This window comes from Acanthisitta chloris, unplaced genomic scaffold (genome assembly GCF_000695815.1).
Source record: "Acanthisitta chloris isolate BGI_N310 unplaced genomic scaffold, ASM69581v1 scaffold16673, whole genome shotgun sequence".
NCBI classification, from domain to species: domain Eukaryota; kingdom Metazoa; phylum Chordata; class Aves; order Passeriformes; family Acanthisittidae; genus Acanthisitta; species Acanthisitta chloris.
This window is the reverse complement of record NW_008663417.1, coordinates 782-17,634: the sequence shown is the minus strand read 5'-3', so window position 1 is coordinate 17,634 and position 16,853 is coordinate 782. Positions and strand designations below refer to the sequence as shown.

Here is a 16,853-nt window from a genome sequence, read left to right as displayed (position 1 = left end):
ATTATGTCCCGCCATTCTCCAACACTTCACTATGACAACATCTTTCCTGCACCAAGGAACCCAAAAGTGCACACACCACCACAGAAGATGCTCCAAAAGTGCAAGACAGAGGGAAAGAACAACCACTTCCACCATGCTGCTGGCTACCCTCCTCCCAGTGCAGCCCACTCTGCCAGGAGGATACACTAGTGACTGTGTGCGACTCACTGCCCACAAGAGCCTTGGGTCCTTTTCTACAAAGCTGCTTCCTACCCAGCAAGTGCTGCCCTGTGCTGTTCCATGGGTTTATTCCACCCCAGATGCAGGACTTGAGTGAATTTCATGAGGTTCCTGTCATTCCATTTCTCTACCTGATGCGGCTGCTCTGAATAGTGGCCCTGTCACCAACCTTCCCAACTTGCAGAGACTGCACTTCCATCATCCAGGTCATCAGGTACCTTATCCTTTCAACTTGTAACTGGCAATAAACAAGGAGACTAACAAAACAGAAATGGAGCATATTCCAAATCTGTAGGTCAGCATCTCATAGTATGTAAAAATTATGAACAAGTACAAACTAGAATTAACTTACTCATTCCTGAACATTCTCTGTCTCCATCCCACACATTAGAAACAGCATGCCCCGTCAACAGGAGGTTAATCAAACTTTGGCTATATAACAAAGAAATTATAGAAGAAATTAAAAGGGACATGTAATCTATTTCTGGAAAAAGTGGTTATCTCTAACAAATGAGAAAGTTATTGCATTACTCAGCCAGCCCAGCAGACGTTTCGCAATTATTTTCCATTAACTAGTATGTATTTGTAATTCAGCAACAATGATTATCAGCTCCACTCCTTCAATCGCAAATTTGATATAAAAATGTAGCCCTGAATTTGAGGATTATTCCTCTGAAAATTCATCAATAACAGAAGTATTTTCTCAGAACTGATACACTACATGGAGTTCGCCGTGAAAAAGGCACACTATTTTCAGTGTTGGTTTTAGTTATTTTAAAGTTATAATTGAATCTGCGTCGTAATGTCAGTAATTTTTTAAAAGAATGATCAGTTACAGAAACATAAAAAAATAGCTCACTAATCTATTTTAAGTGGTAGCAACATTTTGCAGCTTACCTTCCATGACCATAAACAGGATCTATCAATGGCTCAGTTGCATCTTCAATTTCATTTTTAATGTTTTCGATACCCTGCAGAAAAATACATTTTTGCTATCTTAAGGAATGAATTGCAACACTTATACAACAGAATGCAACAGTAAAACAGTAGGAGGCTGATGTTCTTATAAGATTCATGATTAAATGGGCTGCCTTCTCTTGAGATACATATATATATAGATATAAGGAAGGATGTTTCCAAAATGTGTTTAAAAAAAAAATAATTAGGAAATAAACCCCCATCAAAACACCCCAAAAGACTGAGCTTTTCAAGTTTTTAGGCTGGAAATGTACTGCAACATGGATGAATCCATTTGATTTAGTTTATCGGTTTATTGTTCACCTCGTACAGAAATAGAGTTATACGATCAAACCTTCTATCATCACAGTAATAAAACACATGCCAAAAACATCAAACAACCCACAAACCTTTGTCAGTATTACAGAATACAGAAAGAGCAATACTCCAAATCTGTTTGTCCATGCTGAATATTGATCCCAAACTGCATCCTTCAGTTCAGGGAAGCTTTTGAATGCTTGCTTGCTAAAGACAAAAACAGCAGAAAAGAAGAATGTATTTAGATGAAGCATTAAGATAGTGTCACAAAGCACAAGCAAGAACTACTAACACCCAACATGAAAATGTCCAAGTAAAAGCAGCTATATACAGAATGACACAGCAGCTGTTCTGGACTTACTATAACTGCCATAGAATCATTTACCCATCAGATGATAAATAATTCTGGAGCTACATGCAAAACTGAACAGTTTTTGTATGCAAACACTAACCATAAAGTTACAAACAGTTGTGAAAGAGCTGAATGACTTGGACCAGAAATTCTACAAAACATCTACTGAAATTGCAAATAGACTATGCCACCAAAATAACATTTGCATTATATAGTGTTCTGAAAGACATTCAGCCCATAAACAGTGGAGAAAAAAACCCTTCTACTTAACCCTGTAAGACTATCTTCCAGGCTTTTGAAGAAATTATTATACTTCCCAAGAGAATTTACCTTCCTTTGACTCTAGCTTTGGAAAAAGCAAAATGTTCAAAACCACAAGTGGTGCCTTAACATTCAGGAGACTCTCTGGTTACATAATATGGTGGCTGCCTGGATGATAACACCATATGATCATATGTTTAAAAATAAAAAGTAAAATAAAAACAGAGGAAAGAAAGAGATCCATCAACATTCCAGTGAGGCAATACACTTTCTATTTCTTGGGATATTTAGAGCTAAATACTGCTTTTCAGAACACAAATATTAGTTTTTATTGAGTAATTCAAACCAGACTACTCTCTGCTTATCTTACACAAACTTAGGTATGTTATTTTCTTTTTGATTTCTTGCACCCTTTTAGCAAGTTTTGTTAAAAAAGAAACAAACATCTGCAAAAATATATCCATAGATGGGTTTACTCTGGCTAATACTTGAGATTTTTTTAAACTACCTTTCCTCATCAGCAGAGTACACATGGAATACAAGGTATGCAAGTCAAAGCCAGTTCTGAAATACACTGCTCAGCTTGCTCCAAAGGCAAATGCCAGAGCATTAATTTCCAGTGAGGAAGACAGAAAAATTAAGTGGGTACCACAAGTCCAAAGACTGAGAGGGTGAGTAGATCTTTTGGTGTGAGTAGGAGGGGGCTGAGGGCCAAAAATTACTGTTTTGATCAGATAATGTTACAAAATTGTATATTCTCCTCTTTCTTCTTTCATTATGTGATGGGTTTTAAAAAAATAAACTATCATCATTACTGACACAATAAGCAGTGGTTATTTCGGTTCCATCTCTGGTGTTTTTTGGAATTCTGCTGCTCTTTATTCCCTCCTCAGGGATTTATTTGTATAATGCTTACAACTGTTCAATGTGAAAATAAAAAGCTGCTACCTTTAAAGATAAACTCATTAGAGCTGTGAGCAATATTTACGTCCCAAAAAGAGAATAGTGTTTAAAGCATGAAACAAAAATCAGTCTTGTATATTAAACATTAATAAAAATGTCTTTTACAGTATCTCAAATCAGGAAAAATACTAGATGACATTTTTTCAGTACACATGTAGCAAATATTTCAGATAGGATCACCTGTGAAGAATGTGTATAAATACTGAGGATTATCATCTTTAACCTGAATGTGATTAGCTGTGTTCATATACTTGACAGCACAAGCAATCTGGCCAATTTCACACATTACATTGCTCCACTTCTTTTAAAGCCTAATACTTATGCTAAAAATAATACTCTATTTTAAATCGTAAAATGCAAAGAAAAACCACCAAAACCCCCAAACCAAAACCTGAAATCCATGTTTAACCTGATGTGTAACAAAGTTCCTCAACATACCCCTTTCAGGCCTGTGAATATTAGTGTAACTTCAAAATATTGTATTTTAAATGTTCCAACATATTACTTACTGAATTAATGCATGAAATCGCTCAAAGCCAAGCTCTTCGACAGCCAAGGCAGCTATACACAAGAGACACTTTTCAGCACTACACATGGCAAAAAATGACACAAGATACACACAGCAAGCTAGTATATTTTCAAGCTCTAATTATATTCTTAATCCTCCCTTGACATTTAAAATTTAACGGATTAGTATAAAGTAATTTACTGCAACATTAAGATTCCACCATACAAATTAGTGAGAACATTTCTATTTGGACTAATCAATTTATTAAAAGCACAAAGCCACTGGAGTGTGTAACCTTGGAAATACTTGTCAAGTACTAAGTCGTTGATTTTGTACAAAACGTGGCTGTCACAAAAAGTCATCAAGCATATGCACACTACGGATATAATTTTGCAGGTCAACAAGAAGTCTTATTTCCTAGAAAAGCAAGCATGATTATTTGGATTGTTTTATCAGTGTAGGTAAGCTGTATTTTTTCTTCAAATATACATTTCTGCTACTGAAATTTAGTAGGCCTTTTTCCCTTTAATGCTTGTTTATTACAAACGAGGAGTATTATTCTACACAATGTTATGCATTCTGTTTTTAAATAAATTCTCATTGTGCTCTTTTAATAATGGATAAACAGCCTTTCAAATAGATGTTGCATCCAAGACAGAAAAAAATACAGCATTAGTGTCTTCCCAAGTTCAACACAGGCTTTATACCTTTCTTTTATCTTTTCTTTACCTTTCTGCTAGTAGAACAATAGGCAAAATAGACAGATCTGCTTTCTGACAGAGGCCACTTAATGCTGAATAGTTAAACAATGTCTGATCACCTACCTACTGAATTTGACTGCAGACAATTTGGTTAAGACCTGAAGCCATTAGGGCTAATACTACCAATGAACTCTTCCCACAAAAATTTCAAAAAAGGGCTTTTAATGCCCTTTATGATTACATTTGGAAAGATGCACTTGATTTGCCTATATACCAATATAACTGATTCTCCAGCAATTGAATACTTTCATTTTCTACTTCAGAAGTACATAGGCTTTCTTAAGAGTGTTAGCTTTTGCCTTTTGAAAAACTACAAGGAATTGCTAAAATTAGTTTACCAAGAGCAAAACTAGATGCAAAAAATTGTATTTTTAAGACACGTTTAAAAAAATGAAACAATGAATCAAAATTGCAGAAAACGCTACACATGAACCCACATGAAGAACATATGTTTCTGTAAGCAGAAAGTTAAGAGACTAAATCATATAAAGCAATCTTTGAACCTGGGAACTTGCACCACTAAGCCAACGCATGGCCAACAGTCACTGGTATACACCACAAAAGCAGATGAAAAATGCTATTGCATTCAGTAAGTGTACTCGAATCTGCCCTTTGTTCACACAGCAGGATGAGAGGCAGTTTCATTCTGTTACTACAGAACAGAGTGAAATGGTAAGAGAATTACTATTTGAAATAAAGGGAAAGAAGTAGAAATTCTAAAGAGAAGTGTAGCTATACATAACCCAAACAATGCTAAATAAAGACAGTGCTTAGTGGAAAGAAAAAGAACGAACAGCAAGAGAACATGAGCTGTATGAGAAATACAATTGTATTGAAACCCTTTAAAATGACACTCATCATGCTGTGTCTGACCATATTTAATGGCTTAATTATATGTCCATATTCAATTCCCAAATAGCAAGAGCCTGTCATATGGAACTGTATCTGTAATACTCTCCACCCCCCAACTCATCCCTTAAGTCCTACCAACTATGACAATGCCAGTTTCTATTTTTATTGAGTACAACAGTCAAGCAAGAAATAAATTTATTCCTTTGCACTAGCAGCTACAGAACTCTGCATTACTACCAATATTTTCTTCTCCATGTCTTTGTCCCAAGCCTAACCAGGCCAAGAAACTGTTTTTTAGTTAAATAGCAGGAGAGAAGAGGGGAAAAAAGCCCAAACCTAATAAACATAACTTAAATCAGTAAGTGTATTGCATAATACATATGAGGCAAAATGCTGTTTGAACTGTAGAGTACATGCAAGAGGTACATTCAGTGTCTGCCAGGGAATGCAGAATAGGAGCAAACAAAGATATTAACATTGCCAATGAGAAGTACATGGTTCATGGCAAATGTATTCTGCTCTTCCTAAGTGCGTTTCATGATATTAAGGCCAAGTCAGGCAGAACTTGAAGACTTGCACAGAAACATGAAAAATGCAGCTATGTAATAGAATGGATTAGTTCATAAGTGTCAGTGTGGAGAGTAATTATTGAGTGTGTGTTTAAAAAGACTTTCTGATGCACATTTTCTACAGTTAAAGGTCCTTTGGAATAAGGTAATACATTAAAAAACAGGACAGTAAGAATCTGTAACTAGGTTCTACTAGGCTCTGCTTCACTTTTTCTCCAAAGGAAACTTCATAAAATGAGCAAAAGCCTCAGAGACAACCAAAAAATCATCAGGAATTAGGAATTTTGGAGTTAGAACTGCCTTATCTTTCAAAGGAAGATTATTTTTTCAACAGAAAAATTGTATATACAATGCTCTGTATAACACTTTTTAGCACTTAAAAATAAAAAATGCTCACTGTGAAACTCTTATGTGCTGTCCTTCTATTTGTTTCAATTAAGTAACATTTTAATTATTATTGTTCAAGCCTTCTAAAGCACATGGAGCATTTGCTAGAAGCAGGTAAAAATGATTTGTAGCATAAAGAGCTCCAGCACTACTAACTGCTACAGCTAGCTGCACACATATAAATCTACTTGTACAATTCTTACTTCGTAGTTACGCCATAAACTGCTGAATAACATATTCCTTCCATCAAAAAATGGCACCTTTATAAGCATGTTCTCATGTGAAGAGTTTTTCGTACTTCTTAAGGGACACATAGGGAACAAAAAAGAAGCAGCTAATCTTTTTCCATTAGATCTCTCCCATTAAAAGATTAATAAATCCACATCTCTGATCATATGTGCACGGATAAACTCTGTGTCACCGGCTCCATAGCAGTCAGATGTGACCGGATGCCGTATCTTGGTGCAACAGATGATGTTCCCCAGATCCTTGATGTCAGTAACTAATGAAGGAATCCAGGTGTTTGCAAAAAGCATGTAACTAAAAACTTCCAACCTACGAAAAAAATCTGATAGAAGGTGATCCATTCTAAAGGAAGGTGATTTAAGCTGCTTGGTACTGCATAGAACCAAACAAACCCCTAACAGGGGATCCAGAATATTTTAGAACAGATAAAGCATTGCAGAATTTCCTACAAAAGCTTTTCTGAAATAAAGCAACAAGTGGCAAGTTAAAGTATTCTTCCAGTATTAGGAAGCATTTAGATGTTTCAAAATTATAGATACATCAGTTCCCAATAAATTACTAAAGGAAGTTGAAAATATGAAAACTGCTGAAATTCAAGAGAAGTGTGTATGCTGGCACTCCAGTGACAGATAGCATATTCCTCTTAACACAAAGGATCAAAGCTTCTAAGTACAATAGACAAAAATCCATTTGTTGCTAATGCAATCACAAAGGCAAAATCCCCATCTGTGTCATAATAAAGAGCAGTGGTCCCTCAAAAGCTACGTAATACTTCACTAAGTGATGGCTAATTTAGTATAGAAATACATCTTACAAGGTTGTTCCTCTCGATGACTAGATTCTGCAGGACTTTCAGAAATACTAGCAGTTTCTTCAGTTGTTTTTCCTCTTATCCACGTTGCCAGACAGTATGACTCAGAATTATCAGAGCAAGCCATTTCCAAAATATCACATAATGTATGACAGAGAAGGTTCTTCTGCTCCTCTTCTGAAAGATCAGAAACCTACATGAGTTCAATTGTGGATAACCAGTGTCGTATATAAGCTAGTAGTGTCTTGTTTTATACATTTATGCTATCTAAATAATGGAGTTTATTACTTTTAGCTCATAAATTATTAACGTTAATTGTTCTTTGACTATACTGGCCCAAAGAATTATAAAGCTGTCTTCAGAAAATGGGGTTATATATGATTTCTAATCCATTCCTTTTCTTAACAATAGATTTCAATAAAATATTTATAAATCACAGAAGTGTGATGGATGAGCACACACCTCACAAATGGGAGTTCAGATGCATGTCGTATACATATGGTATGCCTCAAAACGGCATGGAAACACACTTAAACAGAGTGTGAAATATTTTACATTCTTTGTACTAAGACATGCTTTACAAATCAATAAGATGGAAAACAAAGAGTGGGGGGAAAAAAAGAGGTCTCAGTACCTGGACAGTGTCTCCAAGTAGACTTTTCACTGGTAAAAAGCCTCTTCAAAAGGAACGCCTTTGTTATCAAAGAATAAAATAATATTAAAATATAAGACAGCACCACCTTTTACATTATGTCACAAGCTCTATACCAAAGCATTTTTGCATGTTATTAGAAGGGTTTCAAGCTACTCATCATTCAGTACAAGGCCCTGAGCCTGCACTGTTTACTGATTTTTCCCAATCAAACTACCTCCAAAGGTGGCCTCATAACTACATTCAACACTATTGAGTTTGAACCTCAAATACACAGAGCATTTGACACAAACATCTCCAGAGTCACAGGACTGCAGTAATGGAAGCACAAATATTTTTCAATATAAGTGGTCAGTAGTAGAAGACATCTCTAGTCACTCAGACAAATCCCTTTAGTACTTAAGGAGCCCACTTCTTTTAACCATTACAAGTCATAACTTCCAGATCAGGTTAAAGGAACCCTGTGCATCTCCACATCCTCTGTAGGATCCTCCATGTAGGAGCTTTGTTTTTCCATCAACACTAATGCTGCAGTTAAGAAAAAAAAAAAGGCTCTAAGTTACAGAGAAGGAACAATCAAAGAACAAACTTTGGGAAGCAGAGTCTTGGTGTTGCTAATTACTCTATTAGACTCCATTTCACATATTTGCAGCATCTTAAAAACAGCAGTTCAACTTTCACTTCTTTCCTGACACACTGACCCTGTTCTCCCATCCCAGACCTTTCACACACCTTTTTAGTAATTCACAGCAGCAGTAGGTACTGCAAGCAACATCTGTTTGATCCCTTCCTCCTTCCATCCCTCAAACTCAGTTCACTTCTAAACATGCTTTAATTACTGAATTTCAAGGACGCTGAACTACATACAAATCTGAAAAAACACTCTCCATAAGAACATTCGATACGGTAAAGGCTTGGCACTGCCTTTGGGGAGCTGGCTGGCCCTGTGCTTTGCTTTCTCCACTTCCCCCAAATAAAAGACTTGTAATTTTAACATCAGAGACTAGACGCTCTGCCTCTGATTTTAAGCCTACTGAACTAGACAGAGCCATTGCTATGGAGTGCAATACTTCATATTTTTTTATTGATTGTCTGCCACTTAAACGAGTGGTGCTCCTTCCTGCGGGACAAGTCTTTTCATGGGACCAGTGTTTAGAGTGTCTTTAAGTAGATATAACAGAGGTTTTATGACGATCTTGTTATATGCACCAGAGAAGCAAACAATTCCTAATGTCACTCATCTGACCCAAGTACCTTCCAGTTCATGACCAGATTCACTCTGCTACATGACAGAGATATGCCTGCAGAATTTGATCTGTGTTTAAGAGGAGTCAGGAGCAGGTTACCAGAAAAAGTAGTCTCGCACATGACTCAATGCTTGCCTATCTCTACATGATGCTCCTAAGAGAATGAAGAGCAGCTACAGTTAGACAAACAGCTCTAGAAGAATGGATCCAGTCTACAGGTCCTACATCTACCCGCAGACAGAACTGTCCCAGAAACAGCATTGCAAAGAGTATGTGTACAGTCAACAAGATACAATGGAGTAAGAAGAGAAAACAGTCACAACTGGTTGAGCATATCTGAAGCACAAGTGAAATCCCAAGCACATATTTAGAATAAAATATAGTCACCTGACATAGTTCAGGTCCTCTGTAACAAGGACTTGAAAAGCCTAACATTTCCCCTTCTACGACATAACAAACCTTGTTAGGTTTGAAAACCAACTACTTTGAGAATTTCTAATATAGTGTGCTAAAGCAGCCATTGTGACAAAGGTATTACCTTTATGGGTAGGGAATTCAGGGGATGAGAAACTATTAGGATTACATTTATATCTGATCTTTTCCTTCTTCCCTTTACTATCCATACTCCACTTTGAAGTTACTTTTGCTTGGATCAACCTGCACTTCTTCAAACAAATGTCCTTATGCAAAATTATAATTCACAATCAGCCCATGCCCATCTTTAGCTTTTTACAGAGGTTTTTGTCTCCTCCATAGTTTAATTATGAAATCAAAATACAACTGATCTGCATTTTTTCCTATTAATTTTAGATCCACATATGTGGAACTAAATTTTGAGAACAAATTTTGGGCTTACAAATTTTAAACCATTCTTATAATAAAGGCATCTTACCTGTACAGGTGCTATCACTGCACAAGGGCCACCTTCAAATTGTTCTAATGCAGTTGACTCAGAGTCACTGAAGACAAATCCTGTCAAATGAAAAAAGGTTATATTTAGTGAAATACATAAACAAGCACAGGTTTATCTATACTCCTTCCCTAACAGAAATGACACCTATTTTATTCACCTTTAAAAATCAGGTAAGTTTTTGTTTCCCTGCTAACGCAACAGAGTATGGCTAAACTATCTGAAGAAAAGAAGTCCTAAGTACAGGTGAAAGGACAGAAATTACTTATCTCAGCAATTCAATCATGACCACAAAGGGCCAACAGCTAGGGTTTTAAATAAAAGAATTTCAACTTCAACCATGGGGCTTGTTTTATGATAGTTTATCAATAAATTAAATTTTCCTTGTGATATTTTGTCTCACATATGTAAAAAAATTAAACTTCAAACTTTCACTGAACATGCATAATACATTTCTATTCCCTATTAAAGGCATAGTATGACTCCCACTGATCTCATTTTCGGCCTATCAGTGCTTCCTATTAAGACTGAAATATGTTGAGTAGCTCAAATATTCACCTGCAACCCCTGAATCAAGCCTCTTAACGGTGTTCTTTGACTGAAAATACACTGTTGACTGAGATGCAACACCCATATCACCCATTTTCCCCCTTCATCTTTAATGTATTTGTATTTCAGAATTATCTTACGGTCACATAATAAAGCAAATACTAGAGCAGTTACTGCAAAATTGTTTGTTACCACCTTGCCCTTAAACTTGTCTTTAAGATACAGTGACTCAGTTTTCATTTCTCATGGATAAATGCACATACATGGACAACTGCCTTGATGAAGCTGACACACAGCAACTTACAGTGAGTGATATTTTGCATCATTCTTTTAAGTGCTGATAAGACTGTGCCACAGTGACTCTAGTTCAATGTAATCTAGAAACCATGCAACTGTAGTCAGCAACTAACCAGCAAATGCGAGCAAGTGGGGGCAGGCAGAAAGGGGGTACACATGCATCTTTTCACGGACGGACACTGTCAGTCTCATCAGAAAGAATATCCAATGCTTCTTTCCCAAGATTTCTCCTTTTCCCAATTCTGTATCATTACATGCAGCCCTATCAAAAGCATCCCTAACCCACGGGTGTGAATTTGAACTGGGGAAATGCAACCCCCCAGTGCAGACTTCCACACTACTGCATGACAAGTACATCACACCAAGCGGCAAAAGAGAGGGCTACTGCATTTTTGTAGGCCACATTTCATCACAGAAATTACAGCTGTTCCACAACAATGTCAATTTCTTGTTTTAGAAACGATCAGTGTAACCACAGGGTTTCCCCCATGTCTGGCAGAGGGTTCCAGGTTTATTTTTAGCCACATGTGCAAATGTGCATTAGGAACATGTATTTTCTATCCAAAACTCAGGATGCATGTCAAGCCTACATACTTCAGCCAAAGTTTGCAGTATAGTCATTTCACTCCTCTGTTAACATGCCCTAGTGAGAAATCACCACTCCTTTAAACTTTCTGAATTAGTTTGTGCAGGCTTGGCATATTAAAAGGCAAGTCCTCCTCTGCTTTGAAGCATTACTGCATGCCATCTAAGCACACTGCAACAATAGGGTTTTTTGATCTAGCCACTGCAGAAAAACAACATACTTGGATGTGGTACCATTAAACCACACTTTTGAAATCTTGAATTGGCTTCACATTCTTCAGGCTTCTTATAGAAAGCATGAACTGTCTCAGCTTAACCCTGTCCTGCTTTTCAAAACTGCTTCCTAAAAATAAAGAACATCAAGTGTGATCCACCAGAATGAATACAAATTTGAGGCAGACAAGGCAAAGTTGATAATGTGCTGGTTTGAGCTGGTTCTTGGCTGCTGGCTGGGGTTAAACTACGACACACAGAATTTAACAGAATACTACCACAGGAAAAATACATATATAATACCTGAAGGAACATTCATTTCTATATACCTACATGCTGTTTAATAAATATTAAGGCTCTGAAAGGTATGGCCTTGCTCTCTTTTTTAAAGTTCTACAAAACCTGAAGTCCGCTCAAAAAATAAAATTTCAGAAACCAGAAGTCTGAAGTCCAGCTGGGTTCGAGCCTACCTCAGCCTGCAATCACACCTACTTACCCTTTTTAGCCCTCCACAACAGTCACATCTTGGGCAATCTCTGTAAACACTCAACCCCACATTCATTTTATGGTTCCTAAGAGTGGCCTGCACACCCTTTAAGCCACCGACAAAGAGGAGAATCTCTGATCCAGATTCATTTCTATTTACTCTCACTCTTAACCAGTCATATTTATCATACAGCTCTTTTCAACTCAAAAGAAAATTTCAAGTGGAATAGAGATGTAATGCAGCCAAAATAATCTTTTTTCTCTTTAATTAATCTGTGTGCCTTTTATCCATTGTATAATTATAACCATTTACTTATAAGAAACACAAAATAGCATTGTTACCATTCATCTTCCATGTCATTTATAACCCTATTAAATGCTCCACTGACCCAATTTTTTCAACATCACTACTGCTCCACTGCTTTAACCTTTTGGGGTGAGGGAGGAAGTAGATCTGGATTCCTGTGGGTAATCAGTGTATTGCCCAATATTTTGAGTTATGACTTTATATCCTTGTCCACTACTAATCACACGAAGTTTTATTGCCCTTATTTCCCCAATGCATAGCATTTATCAAGGCCCATCTTTCTTTCTCACACCTAATTATTAGCTCTTCTACATACAGTTTACCAAAATTAATGTATGACTTAGATATCTCCTCTTGTCTTTCATTTAGTACACCACATCACAGTCCAAAGCACTACAAAAGCCATTCATTCTTCTATTATGACCACTCCCTCCCTTTTCTGCACCTTTTTCTTAAAAAATGGAGTTTTACACCCAAGACAGCTAAGACATTAGTCACATTGTCACTTCACCAAGGAGGATGTGTATCTTGAGTATTTCGACTGCGCAATAACCCATTCTAACTGAATGAAAGAGGCAAGGAGAGCAGGCAAAGACTGTGCAACACCAACCACAGTAGAAACCCCTTGCTCTCCTCTGATCCATCTAGTTACAAAGATGGTGTACTATTTGTGTCTTGTCCTGTTCTCTGCTGAGCCTCTCTCTCACCATGGAACCGTAGTTCTTTTTCTCTTTTGAGATACAGGAACTGCCTGACAAAAACACTAGAATAACCCATTATAATCCAAGCATGAGGTTTACAACACATCTTAATGTCTCACCCTTCTCTAGAGCCAGGTGTAGAATGACAGACACATCCTGCTCATGGCTTTGGGTTTTCCAATTGTATCTCTACAGTAAAATGAAACTTCTGAGATTTTTTGTAGGAAAAAAACCGCCAAAGCAAGATTTTTCCTATACACAAAAAGAAAGGAGCATTTACTACTGCAATACCACAACAAAACTCCACTGAATGGCTTGTGGATAAAGAAAGCGACAGAAGTCCTGGAAGGGTTTGAGGAAAGTATACAAACCAGTTGACAGGCTACCACTAAATCAGGCAACAAGCTGCCAGAAAACAAGGTCAGATTCCAACAGGCTTGTCTTTTTCACACCTTTGAAAGAAACAACCACAAAACAAAACAGCTCTGTGAAACTTCTCAAAACTTCGCACTCCTCTCGATCTTTCATTTTCTTTAAGCCTGTCAGCCTTACCCAGTGTAAGAAATGGACTCACCAGCAGCATACCCTTTCTTAGAAGTAATGACAATAGCTTTCAGCAATTCTGTTTCGGGCCCAGGCAGCAGCAAAGTGTTTTGGGTTCAATTTGATAATGGTGTTACAGGTAATTTCTAATTCTTACTGCCCTATGTGTGCTTCAACTAAATCAGCCACCAGGCCAACCAGCCAGAAAACACAATCTTCTTAACTACTGAACTTACACGTTCACACCCCATTTTTTCACTCCTATACTCCTTTCAGTTTACAAGCACTGAACGGGCTGTTACTTACACATAATGGACACAGTCCCTCAAAAAGCCAAAAAAAATTTCCACCCTAAAGCCAAACTTTTCATTCAGCAAGCTTCACAAGAGGTTTTATTTCTTCAGAATGAATTTATCAAGACAATTCTGCATTATGGAAGTATGAAATGAACATTTAAATTTCATATACAACAGAAAGGGATTTGACAGTCTGCCTAAAACAAGATGTGGTTACTTTGTCTGTAAAGACAGAATCACTACTCTAAAACCAATACATCATTCCACAAAGGAAAGAAGAAAAGTCTACCAGTATAAAACTGAGAACAAAACCCTTGCTAAGCATAACCAGCATGGGTATAGCAGTTCCACCACCAGATCTGAAGGGACAACACTTCTGGCAAACAAACAGCAGCAAGTAGGCAGAGGTGGGCCAATAGGTGTAATCCCTTCCTCCAGCTGTTTGCACAATCCACACTTGTCCATACTCTAACTGTGAATATTACATGAAAAAAGCTTTTCTTCTCTTCGTGATTGATTGCACTAATACTGAACTCAAAGAGATTGAAAGAAAACAAATATAATGACTATACAAATAATAAGTCATCAAAACATAAAAACATTACATAGATACCAATGACTATTTCTCTCCCATCACCCAAATGAATCAAACACTATTAAATTAAATTCAGAAGAAAACATTTCAAATTGCTACTTCTGTTTAAGACTTTGAAGAATAGAGACTGCACTCCTTTTGCTCAAAATGTATCTGCTTGTCTGGCAAAACCACTATTTCCTGGTAACCCTGCCTTGATCATGGTCTAACAATATTATAACTCCAATGACCAAAAAACAACACCAGAGGATGCAGCTCCTCAAATAAGCACATAAGAAAAGCCAATCTAGTGATGACTAGACCGGAAAGAAGAGCTCTGGGTATGTAAAAAACGAAGCCTGGAAAGAATAGGAGAAAAAGAAACCTACTCACCCAGCTCTCAACCTGAAGGCTGGAAGAGGATCCAGATAAAAGAGACCTTTTTACCTTGTACCTTATACATATATACACAAACTATACTATTGATACCTTCATGCTATGCTTCTGAAGTTAAATGGTTGTTTTGAAAAGACTGTCCCACAGCTTTCTTTCCAAAAACCAGCAAGAAAATTGCTCATGTAATTCTGAAAGGATGTTGTGCTCAAACCTGCCAGATGCTCACATTGTATTGATGTGATGCCACATGCCTTAGGGCTGATCTGAAGAGCAGCTTTATGAATGGAATTTGTGTCTTGGATCAATGAAGGAAATTACTCCTAACATGGGTATGTTTCTTTAAGGTTCAGTACTCCTCCCAACTCCTTCCCAAGTCATCATATCTATGCCAGGAAACACTCAAGAGCAGACTGAAGCTCTGAACTACATTCCAGCATCCACTACGAGGATTCTGGTAAACAGAATCTATAAGGGTCAAACTGCAAATTCTGCTGCAATCAGAAAAATAATTTTCTGTTAAAAACCAAAAAAACCCAACACAAAACCCAAAACCACAAAACCCCTCCCACCAACGGCAACAACAACTTTGCAGCCATGCCTATGTTACGTCAGGAATAAATACAATATATTTAAAGTTGCCAACGCAGCAAACTGAGGCAATTACTGTCACTTACATCAAACAGCACATCCACAAGAGCTGGGGCAGTTCTGTTAACTGCCCACAGATTAGCCCATCTTCAGTCCTGACCAAAGGAGTAGACACTGAGTCACTGAGTTTGGTGCATGAGGATTCCCAGAACACTGCTGTCCTTACAGAAAAACTGACTGTTTTTTCCTGACTGTCTTCCTCAACACCCTCCCCACTCTCTACTTTTCTTTCCAAATGAAAATGGCCATTCTTAATGACCAAAGGGTTTAAGAAAGGACCGGACAATGCCCAGAAATTATCTGAAATAAGTATCAGAGCTGGCACTACATTCAGGGACAAAAAACCCAAACCAAACACCGCCAAAAAAACCAACACCAAACTAGTTGTTTGATGCTTTCTGCACATACTATGTGAAACAAGGGTCTATTTTTTAAACTTTGAAGGTTTTAGAATTAATAAAACTTGATCTCTTTGTTTGGGGCTCTTTTTCCTTTTAAATCTTGATGAGTCAGTGTTGACAAGACTCCTTTGCAGTAAGCAAACACTGTAGAACTTTCTCAACAAAATAGAAACTGAAAGTTGGGTAAACATGTCATGGTGCCACACAAGGTAAGTAAGTGACTGCAGCTGAGTCTTTTGACTCTCAGCACAAGACCTCTAAACAACATACTAACTTACTGCCATAAGGTTTGACCACACAAAATTGATTACACTAAGGAGGATATAGAGAAGGAAACAGACACAGTCACAGGACTTTCCCTAAAGACAGATAGGAAATAACAGCTCCTTTGCAGAAGCCACCAAGAACACCTTTTCCATTAATCCTTCAGGGGATCACAAGTGTGGCGCATTGTAATACACATTTCAACAAATTCTGAGACTTCCAAAATTTCTTACACAAATTATCTTTAACATGTCAATTGTGGGAATCCAACATTACCAGTTAAAGCAATAATTAAGCTTTTTAACACCAATTCTTCTTTCTGCCTTCAAGTAAACCTTGCAATGGAACGGCAACACTACCAGAACTTACAATATATATCAGAAAACAGTAATATTTCAGTAATCGATTCATTAGGAAAATCAATAGCTTTACTGCTCCTGTTTAAATTCTAGGACTTAGAAGGAACTTGGCATTTGCTTCCCAAAATATTTCTCGCTGAATTATCTGCACACAGATAAACCTAGGGCAAAAGATATGAGTCTGGTAATGCTCTCTGCATCCTGTGATAGGCAGTAGCTGT

General features: G+C 37.2%; 1 protein-coding gene across 1 annotated transcript in view; it reads right to left on the bottom strand.

The window, feature by feature from the left end:
* FAM188A (family with sequence similarity 188, member A) overlaps nucleotides 1–10,656 on the bottom strand; it is a 47,038-nt gene extending 36,382 nt beyond the window's left edge. The window contains exons 1-8 of the mRNA XM_009070996.1: nucleotides 10,572–10,656; nucleotides 9,996–10,075; nucleotides 7,839–7,896; nucleotides 7,208–7,381; nucleotides 3,580–3,631; nucleotides 1,587–1,701; nucleotides 1,117–1,190; nucleotides 572–651 (exon numbers count right to left, since the gene is read on the bottom strand). Of these exons, the coding sequence (XP_009069244.1) occupies nucleotides 572–651; nucleotides 1,117–1,190; nucleotides 1,587–1,701; nucleotides 3,580–3,631; nucleotides 7,208–7,381; nucleotides 7,839–7,896; nucleotides 9,996–10,075; nucleotides 10,572–10,656 (718 nt within the window). The remainder of the gene's footprint in view (nucleotides 1–571; nucleotides 652–1,116; nucleotides 1,191–1,586; nucleotides 1,702–3,579; nucleotides 3,632–7,207; nucleotides 7,382–7,838; nucleotides 7,897–9,995; nucleotides 10,076–10,571) is intronic.
* Nucleotides 10,657–16,853: the final 6,197 nt, after the last annotated feature.